A 25,079-nucleotide genomic window follows, 5' to 3' on the forward strand; every position below is an offset into this window, starting at 1 on the left:
CAGAGCCCATCGAAAAGAAAGCAAAGAGACTACAAAAAGAAGCAAGCGCTTAACACGCCTCTTTTTTCCGGTTCCTATTAGACTTCGCCACGTGTGTTGGAGATACAGGACATTCTCATCACATTTCCATCAATTTGGGGACTTAATACAAAACTGAATTTTTTCATTATATCCGTAGGAGAGTCAATATGATTTCCAAGCGCTGTAAAAAAAAAGACTACCCCTCTACCTACCAGCTTCCTTGTGGCTTTTACCTTAATTCCTATGTAGCCTTCCACTTCTGTTGCCCCGCACATGGAGGACAATCGACTCCAATTAGGAGCCGGAAGTTTTAATATAGAAGTGTTGAAATGAGTCGTTCCTCGCAAGGAAAAGAGCAATGACTGACGTCTAAAACTCTGCGACTACTATCCCACGTGCATCTAGCAGTGCATTCCTGGGAATGCCTATTGAGTCAGGCTGCAATCCTTATACACACTTTCCTGGGAGTAAGCACCACTGAACACAATAGGACTTACTCTTGAGTAGACATACATAGGCTTGGGCTGCAAATCTCATTGTGCTCAGTAAGGCTTACTTCCAGGAAAGTGTGTTGCACTTGCTTCTAGTTCAGCCATTTTCAACCACTGTGCCGTGGCACACTGGTGTGCCGCGAATGGTCCCCAGGTGTGCCATGGGAATTTGGGAGAGGGTCATTTATCAATAGGAGCATTGGGGGATGTGAGCCGCCACTGACAGCACAGTGTGACTTGTTAATTGTCAAAAAGCTGATAGTGTGCCTTGACCATTTTAGTACCTTGCCAGTGTGCCACGAGATGAAAAGGGTTGAAAATCACTGTTCTAGTTAGTGAGGCTGTGGTGTTTTGTGGGTCCTGTACCGTTTTGAGTGCCTCCTCCCCACTTTCTGTGTACTCGGGATTCTCCATTGCCCATTCATGTCCTCCCTTCAGGACACCAGGCTGCCTTACAAGGGAACTAACCATTGGCAAGCAAGCCCAAAGAGGAACTTGGCTCTTGACTCATTAACTGGAAGTCCCATGTAACTTAAGCTGAACTACTTTGTACATAATAAGACAAGGATAACTACAGAGTTTATAAGAGCAGAAAGATGTACAGCTATTAAAAAGTATTCAGTATTTTGGCCTTCTCAAGGGTATATGTTGGTTTAAAAAAAAAACAGAAAAAGTGCCCTTTGCACATGTTCAGAAACATTATATCATTCATACCATAATGTTTTCTAAAACTCAATCTTGCCAAATCTTTAGTGATTTGATTGATATGGTTAGCAGGTATCTCCTCAGCATCACCATCAAATGTACAGTTGCAAGAAATGGGCTTCTTCTAGTCATTTAAGAGAAAGGTACCTTTTGCATGTTATTTAAGAAAAACATGCCTTTTATGAGAAAGATACCCTTTGCATTGCATCTATGGATGATGGCCGGACCCCAAAGGATCTCCTCTATGGAAAGCGCCCTACAGGTAGACCACAGCTGCAATACAAGGACATCTGCAAGAGGGATCTGAAGGCCTTAGGAGTGGACCTCAACAAGTGGGAAACCCTGGCCTCTGAGTGGCCCGCTTGGAGGCAGGCTGTGCAGCATGGCCTTTCCCAGTTTGAAGAGACACTTGGCCAACAGTCTGAGGCTAAGAGGCAAAGAAGGAAGGCCCATAGCCAGGGAGACAGACCAGGGACAGACTGCACTTGCTCCCAGTGTGGAAGGGATTGTCACTCCCGAATCGGCCTTTTCAGCCAAACTAGACGCTGTTCCAGAACCACCTTTCAGAGCGCGATACCATAGTCTTTCGAGACTGAAGGTTGCCAACAGGTAGGTAGGAGTGCAGATTTGTCTTTTAAACCCACTGTATATAAGGGTGCCATTTTCTTCCAAGCTCTAATGACCACTCTAGCAAACAATGGAGGGAGAGGCTTCCTGTTGGTGGCTTGCCCTCCTGTTACTGTACAATGAGGTGATGCAAAACTGGAAGTAACTGGAAACACTGTAGAAAAGGAGAGTAAGTTCCAAGATGCTCCGGATAAATGGTAAAATTCAGCTGTGGAGTCAGCAAGTGCAAAATACAGATTAGAACCACTGTTCTACTCAACCAGTGGTTCAAGTACCATAAATCGTATTTCACAGTATGGCAGGTGGCCTCCTGTCCTGGTGACCGTGCAACATTTGCACTGGCTGGATCCTGTTGGACATTAAGATGATGGGGGAGGTTTTATGCAGCCTGGGATCAACCTGAAAGGTGCAAGCGGGTTTCAATGCACACCAAGAGCTGCTGTAACATAGATACAAAATTAAGGGGAGAGCGTCATATTCCCTTGTTTTGTAAATAAATAAATTTGAGAGCAAGGACAGTGTGGTTTTGGAGCTGGACCAACCTAAAAGAGCCAGGTTCAAATCAGCGCTCAGCCATGAACCTTCCTGGATGACCTTGGTCAGCCACAACCTCTCAGCCTCACTTACCTCACAGGGTTGTTGTGAGGACAAAACAAGGAGAGGAAGTGTGTACACGACCTTGAGCTCCTTGGAGGAGGAGCAGTATAAAAAAAAAAATATAAAAATCTGGAAGTTCTTCAGTCCAATCGAGTTTAATCAAGACCCACAGGCTCATTCCAAGGCAGAGAACAAGAGCAAGGTAGACCAGTGTTTCTCAAGGTTTGCCCTCCATCATACCACTTCACATTCGAAGTACCAACTGAAGGAACTGGTGATGACATCATCACCAGTTACTTCAGGGTTGAGAGGCCAGATGCAAGGTGACAAACACCACTAAGAGGCTCAGGGTGGCTCTTCAAATGCAGAAAAACATGCTTTGGAGCTCTGCCCATCAAGTCCAGTCTCCTAGGGCTGTCTGTTGCATCACATTCCAGGTCTCACTGCTGGGTGGCAGGTGTCCAGGGATCCTGTGAGTACCAGATACCACCTCAAGTACTACTGGTGGTACCTGTACCACTGGTTGAGAAACACTGAAGTAGACTTTATACAGTACTGACAAGGAAGAAATAAACTGTAAATGTTTCACTAGGCTGAAAGTCCACAGCAGCCTGTTGGCATTTTACTTCTTAGAAGCCCAACCCCATTGATCAGCAATACAAGATAATCCTCCCTTGTTCAAAAATCCCATTCCTGGGCGGATTTGTAAATTGAACCTAATTGGAAATACTGTACAATATCCGACTCTGAGGCTGAAATCCTATGCATTGGTGGTCTGGGAGTAAATCCCCACTGACTAGAATGGGGCTTACTTCTGAGGAGACCTGCACAGGACGGGGCTGTGAGACTGCTGTAGGTTCAACCCTCCAGGAAGCACCGAGGCTTCCAAGGGCTGCCCAGAAACACGCATGCGCAGCGGCCGCTTCCCGGGAGCCCTCGGGCGGGAGGAGCGGCGAGCGGAGCCGGGGAGGAGCCCGGCCGAGCGGCGAGCGGGGTGAGTGCGCGTGCGCGGGGCGAACACGTGGCTGCCGTGCGGCTGCCTGCTGGGAGCGGAGGGGCCGGGCCTGGAGCGAGCGCCATGGCGGGGACGGGGACCGCGTCGTGCTCGGCCAGGTGCAGGGACGCGGGCGAGACGGCGGCCTTCGCGGCGGGGCCCCCCTGCGCGTTCTCCCCCGGCGAGCGGCGCCTACTGGCGCTCTCGGGGCCCGACGGGCGCCTCCGCGTGTGGGAGACGCCCAGCAGCCGCCTGCAGCACGAGTACGTGCCCTCCGCACACCTCAGCGCCGCCTGCACCTGCCTGGCCTGGGCCCCTCCGGGCGCCGCGGGGGGCCGCCCGTCTCCCGGCAAGGTATGCGCGGGCTGGGCCGGGCCGGGCGCTCGGGTGGCGGGGGGGCCGGGTCGCGGCCGCGCCTGGGCCTCTTGCGTGCCATGTGCCTCCCTTCCTCTGGCGCCGGGGGCTGTCACTTCTGCGCTGGGGGAGGCTGAGGCCGGCCGCCGGCCCGGTGCCGCCGCAGCTGCCAGTCCTAGGCTTCCCACGTGTGCCTGCCCCGGGGCCGGAGCGAAGGCAGCCGGGCCGTCTGCAGGCCTGCCATGCTTGGGGCGGGGAATTGCTCCTAGGCCTTCCCTCACCTGCCTCATGGGGCTCCCCTCTCGGTCCAAGCCGCGACCCCGTCCTCTCCCTTGGGCAGCAGCACACGTGTGGCTCCCCGGCCCTGTCCCTGCCTGTGGCCTGATGGCTGGGAGAGACGCTCGCCCCTGGCATCTGCTCCAGTTGGGCCCAGCATTGGCAGGACCACTGATGCACGTTGCTTCTGTCCAAGTGGTGCAGCTTCTATCTTCGAGGGTCCAGAGGAGAAGGGGGCCAGGCAGCCCCTTAAGGCTGCAGTCCTGTCCACACTTAGCTGCAAGTAAGCCCCACTGTGTATGATGGGACTTACCTATGAGTAGACATGCCTAGGCTTGGGCTCTAAGCCCACTAAGGCTGCTGTCCTCTCCACACTTACCTGCAAGTAAGCCCCATTGAGTATAATAAAACTTACTTTTGAGTAGTCATGCATAGGATTGGGCTCTGAATACCACCAGGGCTCAGCTTTGGGATTGAGATATAGAAAGCTAGTTTTTCACAACCCATGTTTGTTAATGTCACACCACACTGACCCCCTCTCTTCCCTTTTCAAGGAACTAGGTTAAGAGGAGTGGACTTAGCTTTTAACAGCAAGATTGTCAGGATTATGGCTGTTTTGCCAGATTCCCAGTCCAACCTCTGCCTGGAGAATTAATGCCCACTTTTAGCTAATTAGCTCCCCCTTTTTACCCAACAATGACTCTAGTTCTGCCTTGCAGTCCTGCTGGACCCCGCCACTGTGATACCTTGCCTGTTCAATCTGCAGAGGTCCTCTCTCCTGCCAGCAGCCTCCCCCCCACTACAACAGCCTCTTGGTCCTCCACAGGTCTTAAGTCCTGGCAGCCAGACACCAATCTTAGTGTCTCCAAAGTCCATTCACTCATCAGTTCCACAGGCCAGTAGTCCAGTCCCCCCTTCCCCAAGCTTTCCTCCTTCTGCTACCCACACCAAACTCTCCCTTCATCAGGTGCTTTTATGCTTGAGGACCTGTGCAGCACTCTCCCTGCTGAATGCCCAGGCTTTCACCCTTAAAGGGGCCACTGCTGATACCGCACCCTACCTCCTCCAGATCTTCCAGTACAGGCCCCCAACCCTATCATTAGTTCTCAAAGCATTCCTTTTTCTTGTTTAAGGGGGGGGAAAGGGAGGGGAAAAACCTACATGCAATTCCTGGCATTAGTGGGTTGGCTTCCAACTAGGAGGGCCCCTTGAGATCTACAAAATACAGATTTAGAGCCCAATCCTATGCATCTCTACTCAAAAGTAAATCCCATTATAGTTAATGGAGCTTACTCCTATGTAAGTGTGGATAGGATTGCAACCTTAGGGCCCAATCCTATCCAATTTTCCAGAGCAACCGTGCCAATGAGGCATGTATTGCATCCTGTGGTGGGGAGGTAGTCACAGGGGCCACCTCAAGTAATGGGAACATTTGTTTCCTTACCTCAGGGCTGCATTGTGACTGCACCAGTGCTGGAAAGTTGGGATAGGATTGGGCCCTTAGCCCCTACCTCAGTGTTGTGGCACATGGATTCACCTTATACCAAAACTCACAATCTTAGTAAGACTTTTTAACATTTATTGCATATTTAAAATGAGTGAATTTGGGGAAAGGACTAGAATTCTGCATTCTTCCTCAGCCCTTCAAACATGATGATTTTTTTTTCCATGAAACAATTTAAAATTAAAAGTATTTTTTAAAGAAGACTTTCTGTCAATGCTGCTGTTTAAGCATTACTAAAGCAGTAATATGGAGAATGTGACTTTCCATTTTAGTAACCACACTGACCCTCTTATATGTCAAGGATTTGAAGAAAGACTTCTACACTACAGGGTTTGATTTCCAGTTACTGTTGTCTTTACACTTCTCAATTTCTTTGAGGAGGCAGGAGGGAAAGCAGTTCATTTTAAAGGAGAAGATTTAGGGCCCAATCATATCCAATTTTCCAGTGCTGATGCTGCTGTGCCTATGGGGTAGGCACTGCTTCCTGTGTTGGGGATGCAGTCACAGAGGCCTGCTTAAGGTTTGGGAACATTTGTTCCCTTACCCTGGGGCTGCATTGTGGTTGCACTGGGGCTAGAAATTTGGATAGGATTGGGCTGTTAGGTGTGCTGGTGTTGGGGGAACTTTGCTACCTTACTGAGGCTTTAAGCAGTATGCATACTTGGGAGAAAGTCTCATTGAATTTCAGGGGGACTTTTGACTTAAAATGATAGAAGGTGGGATATCCTAAAATATAGTACAGTAATTGCCAGTAGAGAAACCACACTTGTCAATAGGTTACAAGTGGCAGAATCTTTTATAATAGTTGCTAAGATGCTGCTGTCTGAAAATGGTATGAGCCCATAGTGTCTTTGTTAGCAGAGCTGCTTAGAAAATGTTTGGAATATAACTGTAATTGTAAAATTAAGAGATGTAGTTAAAGAAAGTAAAGTTTAGGAGGAGATTCTTTGCTGTAAATAGATAGCTTCATAGGACTCATCTTCCCCACATACCCTCAACTATGATTTTTTTCCCATTCTTTTGTATGCAGATGGGTTTGTTGTACTCAAACTCTTTTTCCCTTACAGAATTACTTCAGATTCTTGACTTCTTTGTTATACTTTGATACTTGTAGAGACTGTTATTTTCTGAACTGTTCTTGTATACTGTTATCTCATCCTCTCTGTGATTGCAACAAACACGCCTTTATGTGTGTCTTCATTTTTCATCCTATTAATTTTTAGGATGTATTCATTCCCTACCAAATTACATTGTGATGATTTAGTGAAGCTGAGTACAGATCAGCTTAGTTCCCACAGACTTTCTTAGTTTAATGAAAGTGGCGTGCAGCACAATCCTAACTATGAGTTAGGCTAGCGAAAGGGACCATAAAGCACATTTGTGCCTCTTCTAGAGCAAGCTGCACCAGTGCACAGAGGTGCGCTGCCACATGGAGGCTGCATCCAGCCTCCATGGAGGCTTGTGGGACAAGCCTTGATGCAAGGCTCTGGGGTGGGTGGGGCGGAGGCAGGAGGGAGGGAAGTCCCAGGGTGGGCAGGCGGGGCAGTTATGCCGGATCCCAACCCCTGTCCCAAGCAACGTGGAGTGGCTTCAAGTCACTCTGCTCTCCTTGGACTTGTGCCATCTCAGGAGGTAGTGCAAGATCGAGGAGACCCGTAGGGGTTGCAGAGGCTTACCCAGGGATAAGAGGAAGAGTTTCCCTTTACCTTCGACTGAAACACTGGAGCCCTATCTCACTCTGGTACAGCGCAAGCCTCCTGGCTTGCCTGTTCTAGTGCAAGATAGGATTGTGCACTTACTTCTTTCTTACTTTTCTGTCTTCCCAGTGCTCGGGGTATTCCGGGCATGTTGTCTTCTGCTGGAATTTCTATGTATTGCAAAACTGTTTGGTTCTCCTGAGATCTGTTACACACATTGTTATAGAATACAGTGTGTAAGTTCCATGTCTAGCGAAGTAGATCCTGAACTTTCTATCCACCATTCTTGTCTGAGTGTCCTCTAGATAATCTGCTTCCCCAGAAGTGGGAGAAGTGCCACAGCTGACCTGCTGCCCATCCAGCTGGTGTAAGGCCAGGTACTGGGACAAACCTGCTGTCCTTGTTTAACGTGGGTAAGGTCGCCTAACTCGCCTCTGGACAGTAATTTTTTTTCTAAACTTACCTAGCATCTATAAAAATGATTGTAGGGAGCCAGAACTTCAGATTGGTTACGATGGCCCATGCTTCATAGAACTATAAATGCAAGCCTAAAGACCTCTGGGCCCATGCTGCTTTTCTTCCTTTTCTTCTGCTCCTTGGCATGAAGCTGTGATGTAAGCATCCTAGTTCGTTAAACCACATCTTTGAGTACCATGTGAACCAAGTGTTATGGTTTTAAACTGCAGTTAAAAATTATGTGTTGCACTGTCACTGCAAATCTGTGACTTCAGGATGGGTTTTCAACTCTTAAAGGTAGGTTTTAGTTTGTAAAAGAAGGGAAAGCATCAGGATATAAAAATGAGTTTGTTAAAGCATAGTGTTACTGATAGAGAATAGAAAAATGAGCATCCTGTTGTTGTTTTTTAAACTTGCATTCTGAAAACGGTAAGTCCATATACTGCTTGGACCTCTTGCTGAAATAAAGGCAACAATTATAAATATGATTTATCTTTTGGAGCAAGAAGTTTGTTAAGCTAGCAGAATGGTTTTGTTTTGTGTCTTCTGTATAATACAAAGACAACAGGAGGATTTGGAACTTATGGGAGTTGAGGGGTGGACAAGGTTGACTCTTTTGCCTGGAAAACTCTATTTTAGTGGATCAGACTTTTTTTTAACCTCTTTACAGGAAGGTCCTCAGAGAAAGAAAAGGAAATCCGAAGCTGTAGAAGCAAGCGAGCAGTTGGATCTTTTGGCTATTGGTACTGCAGTTGGCAGCATTTTATTATACAGCACAATAAAAGGAGAATTACAGAGCAAACTAGTAAGTATTTTCAGCGCTGTTGCCTTCGTACTCATCCATATTGTTACTCAGTCACATTGTTTTTCTTAACGTTGGATGGCATCCTGACCAGCATTTCTGCAAGTGGAATGGAATGTGAACGGAAGGAACATTCTGCTCATGCAGGAACCCCTGTTGCACCCCTTGTGTGAGTGAAATGCTCCTTCCATTCATCCCTTCTGGAAGCAGAGTGCTCCTGTTTGCAGAGAGAACCAATTTGAGGAAGGAGCTCCTGATAGTGAAAGGTGATAGTGAAATTTCAACAGGATACCACCTATTGTCCTGAATATCCTAGCCCTTTATACTTAATATGGAATGGTTTTAAGCATTGTGGATTTTATGGTACCTAGAAAAATACCATAGAAACCTTGAAGAGCTGTGTTTCAGATAGAGATGATAGAAAAAGTTATTGATCCAAGTTTCATACAATGTGTAAACATAAGAACATATTTTTAATGTAAAGTTGTAGCTTACTCATTGCTTCAAGGTTTGGAGAAGATGGTATTCAGTACACATTACATTTTGTTTTAAGATTTTGCTGTTACTTCAGACATCAACATTTATTTAGGATGAAAATAACAGGGAGTGCTTATCTGCATAATAAGGGTATTTCAGCATTGATTTTATACGTTCGAATTGTTCCTTGAAAACATAGTGGAACTTCTGAGGTGGCAGCTCACATTCATACAATGACCTTCACAAGTAATTCTAGCTTAGTCATTGAAAGAGACTGTTCTCCTTAGTCATTGAAAGAGACTGTTACTGAAATGGGAGCAAATTGCAGTAGAAAGTGGTAAGTTACAATGTGCCTCAAGAATACATTGTATCCTAGGAACCATGTGTAAAGCTGTCTGCTTTTTCACTGGAAGTTCCCTTGAGAAGTTTGGCCCAAAACAGTGACCTCAACTGGCTGTTGAGGCTGGCTGTTCCAAAGCACATTACATAGTGTATTCTCCAGAAACCCAAGGTTGATAGTTACCTCTTGCCTGTACCAGCTTTGCCAAGTACAGTGGTGCCTCGCAAGACGAAATTAATTCGTTCCGCGAGTCGTTTCGTATTGCGAAAATTTCGTCTTGCGAGGCATCACTGCAAACAAACAAACAAAAAAAGCAGAAAAATTCATCTTGCGAAGCACGGCCATAGAAAAATTCGTCTTGCGAGTCACCAAAAAAATCGCAAAACAGTTTCGACTTGCGAGTTTTTCGTTGCGCGAGGCATTCGTCTTGCAAGGCACTACTGTACTTGGTTGCACCTGTGTTATAAGAAGCTTCTGAGTGATGAGAACCTCAAATGTTGTCACGCATAGTTTATATTTTAAGTAATACATATTGCCTTGCTGTCAGTCAGCCTGTTTGTGCTAATTTCTGCTGCATGGATGAAGACGTAAACACTTAGCCCAAGGATTCCCAAATTTTTTTTGATTGGCAGCTCCCTTTACATGCTGGACATTTGGCCGCAGTTCTCTATTAAGGCTACAATCTTAAACATTGTATAAGGCAGATGATTTTTCATAAGAATTCCACGGCTCCCCTGGCTCGTTTCTGTGGCTCCCCGAGGAGCCTCAGCTCATAGTTTGGGAACCACTTACTTAACCTATATAACCTTGTGGTTAACTTCTGACTCTCAGACCCTGTTAAATGCAACCAGGCTGTGTTGTCCATTGAGTCACCTGAAAATAGTTCTGTAAGCTTTGTGCTCTTAGATTTTAAATGAATAAAACTCTTTTATGACAACCTTGGACTAGACTTGCCTATTCCTTGGATCCCAAAAAACCTCCAGCCCACAGCCAGAGCTAGCGCCTGGAACACTGTGTTTTAGCAGATGCAGTAGTAACTAAGAGAGTGTATTGGGAGGACTAGTAAGAGGAGCAACTAATTGTGGGGGGAGGAGGGACCACAGGTATTTTGTTTTTGAGTCAGATCAAAATGATACAAGAGTCTCATGGAATGCTGATGAATAAACTGTAGTTTATCTGATGAGTGTGTCCCTGTGTTTGAAAAAGAGGTCATGTGGATTACTTCTCTATTTTCTGCTATGCTGCAGTGATAAAAAAGCAAACGGTTTGGGGAGACATTTAAGATGTTTTGTATGAATACAGAAAATATTCTCTTCACATTAGTAACAGGCAAACGTACATTACAGCGCCTATCTTTTCTAGTTGGTCCTTCTTAAAACTCGAAAATAGAAGAATTACAGCCCATCTCTTGTATGAAGAGAAACTTAAAGTGAGAAAACTGAGGGTTGGATAGAGGTGCATAGAAGACTGAATTAATTAGAGCAGATAGCAGTGATTTACTTCTTTGGTGTAATGTGAGTCATCAGTGTTGATTCATTACACAGAGAAAGATAAAATCTGAAAGAATGAACTGACTTCAAAGTAGTCTATAAGTTCGCACAATATAAATGGCTATTGTAGACATGACTACAGAAAACCCATCTCCCCAGTCATGTAGAAGATGACTGTGTGGGTGAGTCTGCTTTGTAATAAGAATGGTGTGCAAAGAGGACAGGCAAACCTAAGGCATGTACTTGAGTTCCATACCTGAAGTGTACTCAACTGAGAAAAGCAGTTGTAAGAGGGTAAGTTGATTGGTGAGAGGATTCTGCCCCTTTTGCTGCTAAAAATAGACTCCTCTTCTAAATGATCAATTTAAATACACCTGCTACCGTCAAGTCATTTCTTTCACTAAGAAAGGCATTTTGTTTGCCATTAATTTGTCAACATTACATAACTGGGAGTGATTGACAGGGAATAAGAATACTTTATAAGTACCACAGTGTAATTGCTATCATGAAGTACCTTGAATCATCGCAGAAGAGTAGTATAGATTTGACAAGCCCTACTGAGGGAGGTTGTGGTATTAACTGCAAATAATTCTTCTTTTCATCTAGAATGGCCATGACAGTAAAATAAACTGTGTACGATGGCACCAGGACAACGGTTGCTTATATAGCTGTTCAGATGACAAACATATTGTGGAATGGAACACACAGACATGCAAAGTGAAATGGTGAGCCTGGCATTATGGTATTTAATGGTGGTAGGAGTTTTTACTCTGTTCTTTTCTTTCCATTCTCATATCGCCTTAGCAGAGGTGGACATTTCCTTGTCACAGCCAGCATTCAGATAAAAGGTTCGAGAAAGTGCATCCAATGTTTACTTCTGGAATAGGTAAAACTACATAAGAACAGCCCCACTGGATCAGGTCATAGGCCCATTTAGTCCAGCTTCCTGTATCTCACAGCGGCCCACCAGATGCCCCAGGGAGCACACCAGATAACAAGAGACCTCATCCTGGTGCCCTCCCTTGCATCTGGCTTTCTAACATAGCCCATTTCTAAAATCAGGAGGTTGCACATACACATCATGGCTTGTAACCCGTAATGGATTTTTCCTCCAGAAACTTGTACAATCCCCTTTTAAAGGCGTCCAGGCCAGATGCCATCACCACATCCTGTGGCAAGGAGTTCCACAGACCGACCACACGCTGAGTAAAGAAATATTTTCTTTTGCCTATTCTAACTCTCCCAACACTCAATTTTAGTGGATGTCCCCTGGTTCTGTTGTTATGTGAGAGTGTAAAGAGCATCTCCCTATCCACTCTGTCCATCCCCTGCATAATTTTGTATGTCTCAATCATGTCCCCCCTCAGGCACCTCTTTTCTAGGCTGAAGAGGCCCAAACGCAGTAGCCTTTCCTCATAAGGAAGGTGCCCCAGCCCAGTAATAATCTTAGTCGCTCTCTTTTGCACCTTTTCCATTATGTCTTTTTTGAGATGCGGCGACCAGAACTGGACACAATACTCCAGGTGTGACCTTACCATAGATTTGTACAACGGCATTATAATCTTAGCTGTTTTGTTCTCAATACCTTTTCTAATGATCCCAAGCATAGAATTGACCTTCTTCACTGCCGCCGCACATTGGGTCGAAACTTTCATCAACCTGTCCACCACCACCCCAAGATCTCTCTCCTGATCTGTCACAGACAGCTCAGAACCTATTAGCCTGTATGTGAAGTTTTGATTTTTTGCCCCAATGTGCATGACTTTACACTTACTGACATTGAAACGCATCTGCCATTTTGCTGCCCATTCTGCAAGTCTGGAGAGATCCTTCTGGAGCTCCTCACAATCACTTCTGGTCTTCACCACTCGGAAAAAATTGGTGCCTGCAGACTTTGCCATCTCACTCCAGGTCTCCAGGTCATTTATGAAGCGATTGAAAAACACTGGTCCCAGGACAGATCCTTGGGGCACACTACTTTTCACTTCTCTCCATTGTGAAAATTGCCCATTGACACCCACTCTCTGTTTCCTGGTGTTCAGCCAGTTCTCAATCCATGAGAGGACCTGTCCTCTAATTCCCTGACTGGAGTTTTTTTAGTAGCCTTTGGTGAGGGACCGTGTCGAATGCCTTCTGAAAGTCCAGATATATAATGGCTACGGGTTCTCCCACATCCACATGCCTGTTGACCTTTTCAAAGAATTCTATAAGGTTCGTGAGGCAAGACTTACCCTTACAGAAGCCATGCTGATTCTCCCTCAGCAAGGCCTGTTCGTCTATGTGTTTTGAGATTCTATCTTTGATGAGGCATTCCACCATCTTACCCGGTATAGATGTTAGGCTGATCAGCCTATAGTTTCCCGGATCCCCCTCTTTCCCTTTTTAAAGATCAGCGTGACATTTGCTATCCTCCAATCTTCTGGTACCGTGGCCGTTTTGAGGGACAGGTTGCATATTTTAGTCAAGAGATCATCAACTTCATTCTTCAGTTCCTTAATAACTCTTGGGTGGGTGCCATCAGGGCCCGTTGACTTATTGATCTTTAATCTATCAATGAGGTCTGAAACATCTTCTCTTTCAACCTCTATCTGCCTTAATTCCTTGGTTAGGAGGGGCTGTTCGGGCAGCGGTATCTGCCCGAGGTCTTCTGCCGTGAAGACAGATGCAAAGAACTCATTTAATTTCTCTGCCATCTCTAAGTCTCCTTTTATCTCCCCTTTTCCTCCCTTACCATCCAGAGGGCCAACCGCTTCTCTGGCGGGTTTCCTGCTTCTAACAAATTTGAAGAAGTTTTTATTATTCCCCTTAAAGTTGCTGGTCGTACGTTCCTCATAGTTTCTCTTGGCCTCCCATATCACCTTCTTACATTTCTTTTGCCACAGTTTATGTTCCTCATTAGGGCAAGACTTCCATTTACAGAAGGAAGCTTCCTTGCCCTTTACAGCCTCTCTAACTTGGCTCGTTCACCAACTAGCCAACTAGTAGTCGTTGAAGATGTTAGAAGCTCTGTTAAGAGATATGCTATTTGATTCCAGATGAAGAGAAAATTTGGACAAGTGTTCTTTTCTCAGATGCTTTTCTCTATACTGTGATATGTAAGCAGTAAGAATTCTCATCAAACATGGAAAATATAGAGCCTTCGTATTTTTGTAACAATCCTATTACACCCATGTTGACTATGTCAAAAGCATAAAATGTGAAGCGAGACATCTCCCCAACCATAGCTGGCTGACACATTCTTGCACGTATCATCCGTATAGCACATATTATTTTTAGTTGTTAAAGCACATCCTTTTTAAGTTGTAAGAGAGAAGCCATTCCTTAAATTTACATATCTCTTAAGGATTTTTTTTCTAGACCCTGCTCTGCCAAATCGCATATTGGGATGCCCTGACTGGGAAGCCCTTAGTGCTAAATAAAGTTAACTTAATTACAGAGCCTGACCACTGGTTAGGGGGATTGATTTGTTTGACAAAATAGCCTTCTAGCTACTGTCCCACTGTGTAGAGAAATATGATCCCTATCAGTTGCTTGCTAACTTGCCCAACCTGCAGAAATGAACGTGCCCACTTTGTGCTGAACATACTGCATAATGCCTAAAATTTATTTTTAAAGAGTTCTTAAGAAAAATGCACTGCTGTGATGATGTCCACTTGGTTTCGCTCACTTCTGATACATAGTGAGGACAGTTTCCTCTTGGCTGTCTGAGCAGGCTGAACTCTGCAAAAGTTAATGTTATAGATAAAAATTCAAGGATATAATGAATAGCAGTATAACTTTGGAGTAGGGTGATTAGAAAATTAAGCATGACATTTCTCATTGTGTTTATGTTAAAAAAACGAAGTAGGATAGGTCAGCTTTAAAAGTAGAAGGTGATGATTGAAGTGAACCAAGTAACCTTTTAACTGTACTGTGTCTAGTTTACTCTTTACTAATGAGGTTGCATCAGTCATGGTAGAGCTAATGTTGGATCAGAAATATTTAATCAATCACATGAGTAGAGATGCAAGTTCTAGCTATATAAGCTGTGGTTTCAGGTAACAGGAGCTCACACTATACCACTTAAAATAGAGTGAGATGTCCATTCTTACCCCATTGGCAGAAGCAGTTTAGAAATTTTTTAAAAATGCTTTGCTTACAATTAAGTATCTGAAGGAATAATTTGCAGGTGTTGAGTTCTAATATTGCCCTAAAACAAGATCAGGAAAAAATCTTACATGATTTCTGGTAGTAAAAGTTGGTTCTTACATCTTTTACATGCCAAAGTAAGTTGAATAGTCATGGAAGCTTGGAAGTGGTTCTTGTTGAGTTCAGTAGGATGTGCTTTCAAATTATTTTGTTTAGGCTTGCAGTCCTGCATGGGGTGGACACTAGGCTGCTTTGCAACAACAGGGAATTTATTATATGTTGAAAGCATCTTCTGAGTTGTTTTACAGTCCTAAAGGCAGTGCCACTGCCAGGTGAAGTTGCGCCAGAGTGGCTATCACTGCCTCCTGTAGCCACTGGAGGTCTCCTTGTGGGAAGGGGACATTTGTTCCCTTCCGCCGGAGAAAGCTCCAAGCCCCACAGTGGGGTTTCTCAAGTCTGCGCCATCTGTTTTGCTGGTGCAGACTTGAGAGAGACTGTGTCAGGCCTTCTGGCCCGACATGAAGTTCAGTATCCGGCAGGGCAGAGCTCTGCTGATCCTATTCCCCGTCCCAGTTCCTTCCCCCAGCCCCCGAGTCCTCACTGCTGCCCTGAGCTCTTACCTAGCTCCAGGCAGTGTCCGTCCGGCTGGACTCAGTGCTAACTGGCCTGGGCCAGCGCTGACTTGATGCACAGTGCCACGGGCATGCCTTACAGCACATTTGTGACACCCAGTGCTGGAGGTACACTTGTACTGCTGGTGCTGAAGAGCTCAAGATTGGGCTTTCATTTGAATACTGGGATCACTTTCAACTGTGAGAAAACACTGGATAAAAATTGTAAGTAGAAGAGAGCCGAGATGTTTAAATTTGATATAGATAGCTATAGCTAGGTCATCTTACTGTTATCTCACAGTGCTATTACAGTGATGAATCTGGCTTCCTCCCTCTATTTTGGTGACAACTACATTAATCCATTTCTGCCAAACCCACAGGTATGCATGCTTGATCCCTGTTGCATATATACAATGTTAGGCAGAAATGGCTTAATTTACAATTGACCAAAATAAAACTTTATGCTGAAATTACAAGTTAAACCTTACTCTTAAGATTGTAGTTGGTAACATATATTGTAGTTTTCTAGATTCAGAAAATATCAATACTTTATAAAGCAGGGGTGTCAAACATAAGGCCCTCTGGATAAGGCCCTCTTTTTATCTGGCCCTCAGGATCTCAGCTGCTGAGCAGTGCTGAGGTGTTACCACTAAAACTGGCCCACATGAACATTGGGCTTTCCCATATCTTGAAATATGATCAAGATTTGCGTATTTTCTCTTCTGTCATTTGCAGTTAATGAACTTCTGTTAATAATAATAATAATAATTAATAATACAGGCATTTATATACCGCCTTTCTTGGTCGTCAGATTTCTCCTCAGACTTTAATTCAAAGGCGGTTTACATGGGCAGGCTGTTCTAAATTCCCGTAGGGATTTTTACAATTGAAGAAAGGTTCTATCTTTCAAGAACCACAACATTTCAGATAGATCTTTTATGGTCTGTTATCACTTTCTGGCCTCCAGATTCCTCCCACACGGGCTGACAAGCAGCTCCTTCATCTCTCCAAGAGCAGGTGGAATAACTCGACTGGGCTTGTCAGCTGCCTCAAGGTCTCGCCATTCATGGTGCCGGTGGCCTCAAACTGGCGCCCTTCGGATGTTATCTTCAGGCAAACGGAGGCTCAACCCTCTAGACCAGACCTCCTTGTTAGAGAGCAAGGTGCTGATTTCTGGCCATCAGCTGCTTAATGATGTCTCTGCTTAATGACATCACTTCCGGCCCTCAACAGGTGCCCTAAATGCTAACTTTGGCCCTCTGTATGAAACAAATCTGACACCCCTGTTATAAAGTAATTTTATCTTATTAAAAGGTGGGGTGGAGGGATATCAAGGCTTTGCAGATCTGCTCCCTACCTTTGTCCTGAAACACCTTGTCAGACACTTTCACATGTTTCCCTTTGTGGAAGTGTGTAAAGCCCAATGTGTGGAGACCCTATCAGTGTGATTACATGTCTATTCAAATTTCAAGTTAAGGTGTGCCCTGTTCATCAGGCATGTTCAGGATGTGGATGGATATCTGCCTAGGCGAGGGCCACATTTGCCATGCATCATACAAGTTTAGCCTCATTATTCATGTGGGTTCTGTTCCAAGCACTCAAGTGGATGGCAAAAAACGAACTATAGCAAATCCATTTAAAAAACAAAGTTTCTTTGCTTCTTTAAAAACAGCCTTGCTGACCTTTGTGATGTAAGATAAGAGTTATTAAGAAGACAATCCATCAGTCAGTCCTCCCCTTCACTCAGTCCCTCCCTTCACCAATGCAAAGTGATCACCTTTCCTGCTCAGGGGGAAGGGAGGGGTTGCCTGGATAGAGGAGGATTGATGGCTTGTCAGCCAGCTGCCCTCTCTCTCTCATTAAAGAGGCTATTGTTAAAGGACTGTTTCATTTTTTAAACCGATTTTAAAGGGATGCATTTTTCCCCTTCTCCAGGGATCAGCACATTCCTTCTCATTTGCAGTGGCCATTCCTATTGAGTCAAATGCGTGTATAAAAAATCCGTGTTTAACAAGACTGGACCTGTACTTTTCCCTGGTGGCCTTTGGTAACTTTTTCTTTAAAGTGCAGTCCAACTGTGGTGGCTTGCATTTCTTGAAAGTTTTATCCAGTAACTTAACCCTTAATACCCTGAGTGAGAGGTAGCTAAAGAAATTTGAGAATGGGACAGTTTTTCTACTGGTGAGAACATTTCTGGTGAGGTATGCCTATTGAGTATGAGCAACTATGCAGAATTCAGTTCTTATTAGGCTTTTTGCAATGGTTATAGGACATGTTCACATGTTCAACACCTCTTAACCAGTACTCAGTCATTTAACACATGATAAGCTGTGCAAATTGCCCAAGAGAATTGTTTTAAAACTGTCATTTGGTATCCCTAACAGTCTTAAAAACAAACATTTTGCTTCTGTAGCATTTAAAATGTTGCTATATCTGTTTGTTCCCTCCTTGTTGTGATGTTCTGAGATTGCATTAAATGTTATTTCCATTCTTTTCAAAACTCCCCAGCAAATGGAAAGGAGACAACAGCAGTGTGAGTTCATTGTGCATCAGTCCTGATGGAAAGATGCTTCTTTCAGCTGGTCGATCTATCAAATTGTGGGACTTGGAGACCAAAGAAGTCTACAGAGTAAGGATGATCTTCTTTAAAGATAATAAGGAGTGCTGATTTTGAATCTGAAATGAATTACTTCATTATTTAATCTATTCAAATAATAACATAAACTGTGACAGGCTGTTGGAAGATTCGCGGTGATGATACATGCAAATGTGGTTTCGACTGGCGGACGGTTGAATGAGGACACTAAATTCCTTGGCTGTGTCTGAGCACTACCAACAGCCTGTGGCATTGGTATAGTAAGCCAACAGCATTCCCAGACTTTTTTTTGTGGTGTTATGCACTACAAGGAAGAGTTGTTTTGGGGACAGATGTTGGTCAGGAGGTAATGTGTTTTCTTGTGCCCGGTAGTAAGCAGAGTCAAAGAGTGCATATGTAACTGTTGCATGTTGGATCTCTATTATCAGCAAGTTGCCAAAGTCGGCACCCAGTGAATTAGGACTGATCACATGGTTTTTTTAAGTCTATTGTAGTTTTTCTTTTAATTGGTTTGTTAGAATGATAGTTGTTTACTATTATGTACTGATTTGTTTTTATATTGCAAGTTCCTTTCTCTATCCTATACAGAGACAGGATAGTTATTTTGAATTTAAATGCGATCTGGAGCTTTAAAGAAGCCCAAAACAAAACCACCCAAACACAAAATGTATTTGTGCCCATTTTCCAAGCATACTTCTCTTGCATGTTAATTAAAACTAGTGTGTCATGATACCAAGACTGACAGGTGGTCACTTCCATAATCATATTTAGGGCATATATGTATTAAATGCTTTTCTGCGTGGTACAAGTAGGGGAAAGGCTTGAGCTCTTCTATACCTTGCCATCCCCACTCCTCTTTCTTCTCTCAGCTCTTTTTTGCTAGAAACTAGTAGATAACACAGAACTGTATCAGGTTTCATCTGTACCTAGAATCTCTCTCAATCATTAGCATACCCATCTTTCCACATATGTATGAATAATGGGTTCTAGAAGATTAGCGTTGTGCTGGGCCTGAGAGAAGCATGGGGTATCAAATGGGTGACAGCAACTGTTCTGCAGAGAATCTATGGGGGAACAAGACATTGGTTGTCTTGGGTCAGGAAAAATCAGTAATGTCTGTTTAAACTATTTCTGTAACTAGGTAGTGTATTCTTTCTCCCATATTTTTAAAGAGATTACCATAGATACTTGCCTATAATATGTAAAATTTTTGCCAAGTAATCAAGCTCCAGTTATCATTTTGCCTTATCTCAGGGTCAATCAGAGGGCAGATCCTTTCAACTGAAAAATTTTATTTCATTAGAGGCAATGCAGAGATTAGTTTCTATAGTAACTTTGCTGGGAAATTCCAGCCAAAGTTAACCTTTTATTCTTCTCTGTTCCATTTTACAAATGGTGTTGCAGCCTGGTTCTGCTTTGCAAATGCTTGCAAAGCAGGTCTGTTTTTTTCAACACCAGGATGGGATCCTCCTTTCCATTTGAAGCAAAGTTCCAGGCTACAATTCAATGCACCATTACTTAAGAATAACACCCATGGAAAGCAGTTTCTTCTGAGTAAAAAGGGTTGCAAATATATGCAGCTGCATCTCTCTGCTATGAATTGAATTGCACACTCTTGGTTATGTGTTGTGGGTTGTATGTTGTATGTAGAGCTTCTGGCTTAACATACCAGACACCTTAAAGCTGGATTTGATTCATGGAACTCCTGCAGTGGTTCCCAATCTTTTTCACTTGCAAATTCCTTGGCAGCCCATTTCCATAAATTGCACCCTTCATATTAGCAAAATGCTTGAAATTAATAAGACAAGCCCTCATCTCCTCCATATGAAAGCCCAGACTTCATGTATTTATCACAGTGTTTTCTCTTTTTATCTATTTGAAGAACAGAAGACTCTGCCTTTGCACTGTTTTGCACCAGAAGTGTGCTGAGAAATTCTGGGTGATTGATCACTTTCCATATTATGTTTCAGCTTTTTTACTGTGCTGGTTTTCAATCACTGGTTCATAGATGAATTGATGACCAAAAACTAGCTATTGGTGGGGCTTTCACAGCCAACTAGCTACCTTCCTTCCTGCCTTGCTGGCCCTGCAAAGCATTCTGGAGCCTGACCTGCCTTTTTCTGCCACTATTCCATTCTTTTTCAAGTACCCCTAAAGGTCCTGTTGAGTGCCCCTGGGAGTACATGAATCCAAGGTTGGGAACCACTGTTCTACTGGTATGTTGTTTACAGTGCACAGATAGTGTTTACAAAAAGGTGAAGATCAGAATTTAAAAAGAATAAAAATGTATCTTATGATCTTTTACTAGGTTTTTAATAAATTAGAGACTGTACAGTTCTTAGGTAACAATTAGTGGTAAGTTGTTTCTCAGGGTCTGGCCTCGGGTAAATCAGTCAAAACTATAGTCAGACACCCCCCTTAGTTTAACCCCCGACTTATCCAAGGGTCATAGAAAATTCCATGATTTTTTGCTCAAAACCGGCAGTCGACTTATCTGTGAGATCAAGCTATAGACGAGTGTCTGCGGTGAATTGCAGTCTTGGCTATATTAAGCTGCACTGACTGGCTCTAACAGATTTTCTTTTTCATTTACTAGTTCCTGAATTTTTTGTTTGGATTTGAAAATTATTAGCAAGAACTATTCCTAGTTTCAGAAGCTTGTTTTGTTGAGATATACTACCATGTTATTGCCTTGTCCTGAATTTTTCCTTACCAGGAAACAAATTGTTCTGTCACATGCAGAACTGCAGCACTTCCGAAAATCTGAGAATAGCAAGCATGCTTTCTCCCTGTCTACTCTAAGACATAGTAACATATTATTGGATAAAACCATTTGTGGTACCTTTTCTGGTACCCTCAGAAACATGTCCAGCTTTGCACTGACACTTTTCCTTGGCAATACAAAGGAATGCATAAGGGAAGTATTTTGAAGTAACAGCACCTTGGGTTACTGAGCGACTGTAATACTAAATGTAATCTTAAACTGACTTGTTCAAGCTTCTATAAAGAATTATGTTGCTGTTTTTTGTCTGAAATTTCATTATCAGTCCCTCTCCCTATTAATTGTGAACAAAAAGTTTAATAAACTGTTGTTTGCAATAACAAAGGTAGTTCTCTGCAGTGTTTGCTGCTTGCCTTCTTGTTTCCAAGTTACTTTCTTGTTAAAAATATATATTGATCTTGGTGGAATGTATTTCTAAAGAAATGTATTAGAATTGTGGGATAGATCTGATCCTTTATCTTATATCTTCCTGTGCCGATGAAGCATTAATATTTGTGGAACTTCCTGACTCTTCTATCTTAAATGAAATTTCTTCTACAGCATTTCACAGGTCATGCTACAGCAATTTCAACCCTTATGTTCATCACTGCACGGCCTCCCAATGAAAATCAACCCTTTGATGGGATTACTGGGCTCTATTTCTTGTCTGGAGCAGTGCATGACCGATTCCTCAGTGTGTGGTGCGTAGATACCCCTACAAATGCAATTGGGATTGGTGTTGGCTTGTATCGAAGGGTATGAAAATAAGGATTGTAGGTTGTTGTAGTGAATAGGTATAATATAAAATGAGGCTTCCACTTCTTGGTAATTCAATGAAAAAATTTCCAGGGCAGTCTGTGATCATGCTACCAAAATTATATTATGGTATGATCCTTTTATTCTTCATAGAATTGCCTTATTTTTGTGATACTAGAATTCTCTCAGGAATTGTTTTTGTCGTGATATGCAACATAAGCCATCTGCTTTTGCATTCTGTTGTAACCTTTTGTCAGAGATCGTTTCAATTGTGGAAGTTGGTCTTCAATGATGTAGAATGAAGAAGGGGTGGATTGAAGGGCTGCCAACTGTAGTTGATGGAAGATGCTGCTTTCATAATACTACTGTCAGGCAATTGCTATGCATGCTAGAACTGTTTCTAAGCATTACACAAAATGCATCTGCAGGAAGACAAAGCTCAGACAGTGAAATTTTGCCACCCTATTCAAGCATATTGTGCAGCAGTGAGTCTCAAATGCTTCAGATTCTGGAACCCTTTCTGCTCCTAAACAGAGTTGCAAGGAGCTCCACGAGTGCATGCATGAAGTTTTGAGGAGCCCCAGAGTGCTGGCGTGTATGCAGAGTAGTGCAGCACCAAACAGATGGTGGCCACTTATGGTGTGCTTGTAGATTCTCTGAAGGGGTCTCCGGGAGCCCTAGGGCTCCTAGGAACACGTGTTGAGAAATGTTGTGCAGTAATAATTGCTGTATTTAGTAGTCTTCAATATACGTATATATGGTTGCATACAGAGGCGAGTAAAGAGCCCGTCTCTGCCCAGAGGATTAGCAGTTTTCTCAATGGGCATCTATAATAGATGTTTTACTAATTTAAGAAAACATGCTTTTGTATTTCAAGGCAGGTGAGGTCAGAGAGGAAAGAAAAGAATGCGGTGATGACTTTCAGCATTACAGATGAACCAGTCCACATTGATCTGACAGTATCAGAAAGCAAAGAAGAGGTAAGGAGTGTAGCTTAACCCATTTTTGCTTGGCCCATAAGTGTACACATTTGGTCCCTGTTGCTTATATGCAACATTGGGTAGAAATGGCTTAAGCTCAGTATTTATTTTCTGATGTACTTTGATTGAGATGTTTTATCTGACGTATTTTATGTTACTGTTAAGATGGGGAAAGAATTTGAAAGTCTCTACTTTTTTTAAGTACACATCTTGAAGAAAAATCTGGCATAAAATTTTATTTTATTTATAGATATACCCTACCTTTTGATCAAAATGATCCAAGATCTCTAGAAATAACTATAAACAACCCAGGAGCCCCTGTGTCCTTTGTCAGATGGCTCTGCTCGCTTTTCCAGTCTCTGGGCAGTTGAAGCAGGGTTCTTTTCAGGCAGGAAAGAGGAGGAGAGTTTCCTGCTGCTGTTTTATTCTCTGACCAATGGTAGGGACCAGGCTCATTTTTCTCTTACCATGTTGTTCATCATGGAAGGGAGGAAGTGCAGCTTCCCGGGACTTTTGTCTTCTGGCTGATGGCAGGGAATGGATTCTCAGTCCTCAGGCAAAATGACACCTGAATTTAATACATACACTCATATGAAAGATTGCAAACTTGGTCTTTCTCTGTATTCCTTCAGGTGTACTGAGAAAGTCAGACAGAAATCTTGTATCTCTGATGAGATATAATTTCATAGTTCACATGGGATGTGTGGCTAAAAGTTTCAAGATTTTGCTCCTAGGTTGTTTGGCTCTGTTTAATGACAAATCAATATGCTTGAATTGTTGCAACAATCTGTTCATATCTATACTTGTTCAGGCAACATAATGGATTTGAAAATCAAGGTGATTTGGATGTCTTTGGGTTTTTAAGTTAAATCACCATGTGGTGATCTTCTGAATGGATACTGAATTTTTTTTCCAGCCAGTAAAGCTAGCAGTTGTATGCAGAGATGGACAGCTACACATATTTGAGCAAGTCTTGAATGGGTAAGTTTATATTTCAGTGCCAGCAGATATTTTGTGTACATATTGTGTTATCAATAGGCAATTGAACTTGTAACTGTCTTTGTTAACTTATCAGTGAAATGTCAGACCTGGGGCTTATTTTCATTATCATCTCAGCACAGAGTAGCTGCAGTTTTCAGTTAGTAAATGTTGTCTTCCACCTGTGGTTAGTGTGCTTTGAGGCAAGTTGGTTTTCCTACTGCTGGAAACAGAATGCTGAACTAGATGGCCCTTAGTTGATTACGGCAACATGATTCTGTCTTTCAGCACTTAGTTCAGAAAGTGTTTGTTGTTTTTGTCTTTTTGGTGGCAGCCACTGCTGAAATAAATGGTAAATAGAAGCTGTCATATGCTGGGGAAGAGGTCACACAAATAGGTCATAATTTTGATTATGAAGTGATTTGCAAACTATGAAGGAAAGAAAGCAAAATAACTTTGCCTCTTATTAATAGTACCTTTCCTTACAGGTACTGCAAAAAGCCCTTAACAGCCAAGTGCACGATCCAGATAGCAACACCTGGAGAGGGTGGTGATTCCACACCAAGGCCAGTTCCTTGTCTTGCAGCAACATTTTGTCTTGATAAAGAGTCCTTGTTGCTAGTGTTTGGGAACTCCTTACAGCCCATCATTGAAAGAGTGGTACGTAAGGCCATTTTGGAACACAAGTGTTGATGACGCGTCTAAACGTGAAGCTTCTTTAAGTCAAAGTGGTTACTGTTTCATACTGTAGTTTATCAGAAAGTAATTTAATATTACATGAAAGCTTGAATTTTGCATTATTTTCTCCTAGAACAAAAATGTAGTATTTCATGTATTTCTTGTTTTTGTAATTTGGTTGTGATTAAAAACTTGTAGGCTTAGTTTCTGTATATGCAAATTTTCTTAGAATTCTTGTTCTTAGAACTATGTAGTGGCAGACCAGAAACATTTTTATTTTGATTTTTTTTTAATAGTTCTTAATTTTATTAAAAACAAACACAAAACACGTACATACACAAAAACAATTTAAAAAAACATTACAAGTGGTATGGCAAATGTGGAGATCTCAAACAGCATTTCTTATTCTACTACAAAATCATACAAAAAATTATGAAACTTTAACAATCTACACCTATTATAAAATACCTTTTCCACACAAATAGAAAAATAAAAAAGTCATAAAAGTTAACTCCTATCTACTCATCAAATTCATAAATCACTTGGCCCACTTTTCCCTCAACAGAAAGTCAATGAATGGTTTCCAGTTGTCCATAAAAGTTTTTACTGACTTATCTTTAAGAAAAATAAGTTTGTCCATTTCTGCCAAATCCAATACCTTTAACCACCCCCTTCCAATATGGGTATCTCTGTAACTTTCCAGTATTTGGCATACACTATCCTTGCAGTGGTTGTAATATGTAAAAACATAGTTTCATAG

At 42.8% G+C, this 25,079-nt stretch overlaps 1 protein-coding gene and 2 non-coding genes across 3 annotated transcripts in view; all 3 read left to right on the forward strand.

Moving 5' to 3' along the window:
- Window positions 1-3,501: 3,501 nt before the first annotated feature.
- Window positions 3,502-25,079, forward strand: part of WDR43 (WD repeat domain 43) — a 35,060-nt gene continuing 13,482 nt past the window's right edge. The window contains exons 1-8 of the mRNA XM_066611641.1: window positions 3,502-3,789; window positions 8,393-8,527; window positions 11,438-11,556; window positions 18,079-18,199; window positions 21,489-21,628; window positions 22,561-22,663; window positions 23,580-23,644; window positions 24,130-24,301. Coding sequence (XP_066467738.1) covers window positions 3,520-3,789; window positions 8,393-8,527; window positions 11,438-11,556; window positions 18,079-18,199; window positions 21,489-21,628; window positions 22,561-22,663; window positions 23,580-23,644; window positions 24,130-24,301 — 1,125 coding nt within the window. The 5' untranslated portion in view covers window positions 3,502-3,519. The remainder of the gene's footprint in view (window positions 3,790-8,392; window positions 8,528-11,437; window positions 11,557-18,078; window positions 18,200-21,488; window positions 21,629-22,560; window positions 22,664-23,579; window positions 23,645-24,129; window positions 24,302-25,079) is intronic.
- Window positions 14,466-14,543, forward strand: LOC136638395 (small nucleolar RNA SNORD53/SNORD92). Its single transcript, XR_010793616.1, has one exon. It is a non-coding gene; the product is annotated as a small nucleolar RNA SNORD53/SNORD92 (small nucleolar RNA).
- Window positions 18,317-18,400, forward strand: LOC136638397 (small nucleolar RNA SNORD53/SNORD92). The gene has a single exon (XR_010793618.1). It is a non-coding gene; the product is annotated as a small nucleolar RNA SNORD53/SNORD92 (small nucleolar RNA).

Source organism: Tiliqua scincoides, chromosome 1 (genome assembly GCF_035046505.1).
Source record: "Tiliqua scincoides isolate rTilSci1 chromosome 1, rTilSci1.hap2, whole genome shotgun sequence".
Classification (NCBI taxonomy): domain Eukaryota; kingdom Metazoa; phylum Chordata; class Lepidosauria; order Squamata; family Scincidae; genus Tiliqua; species Tiliqua scincoides.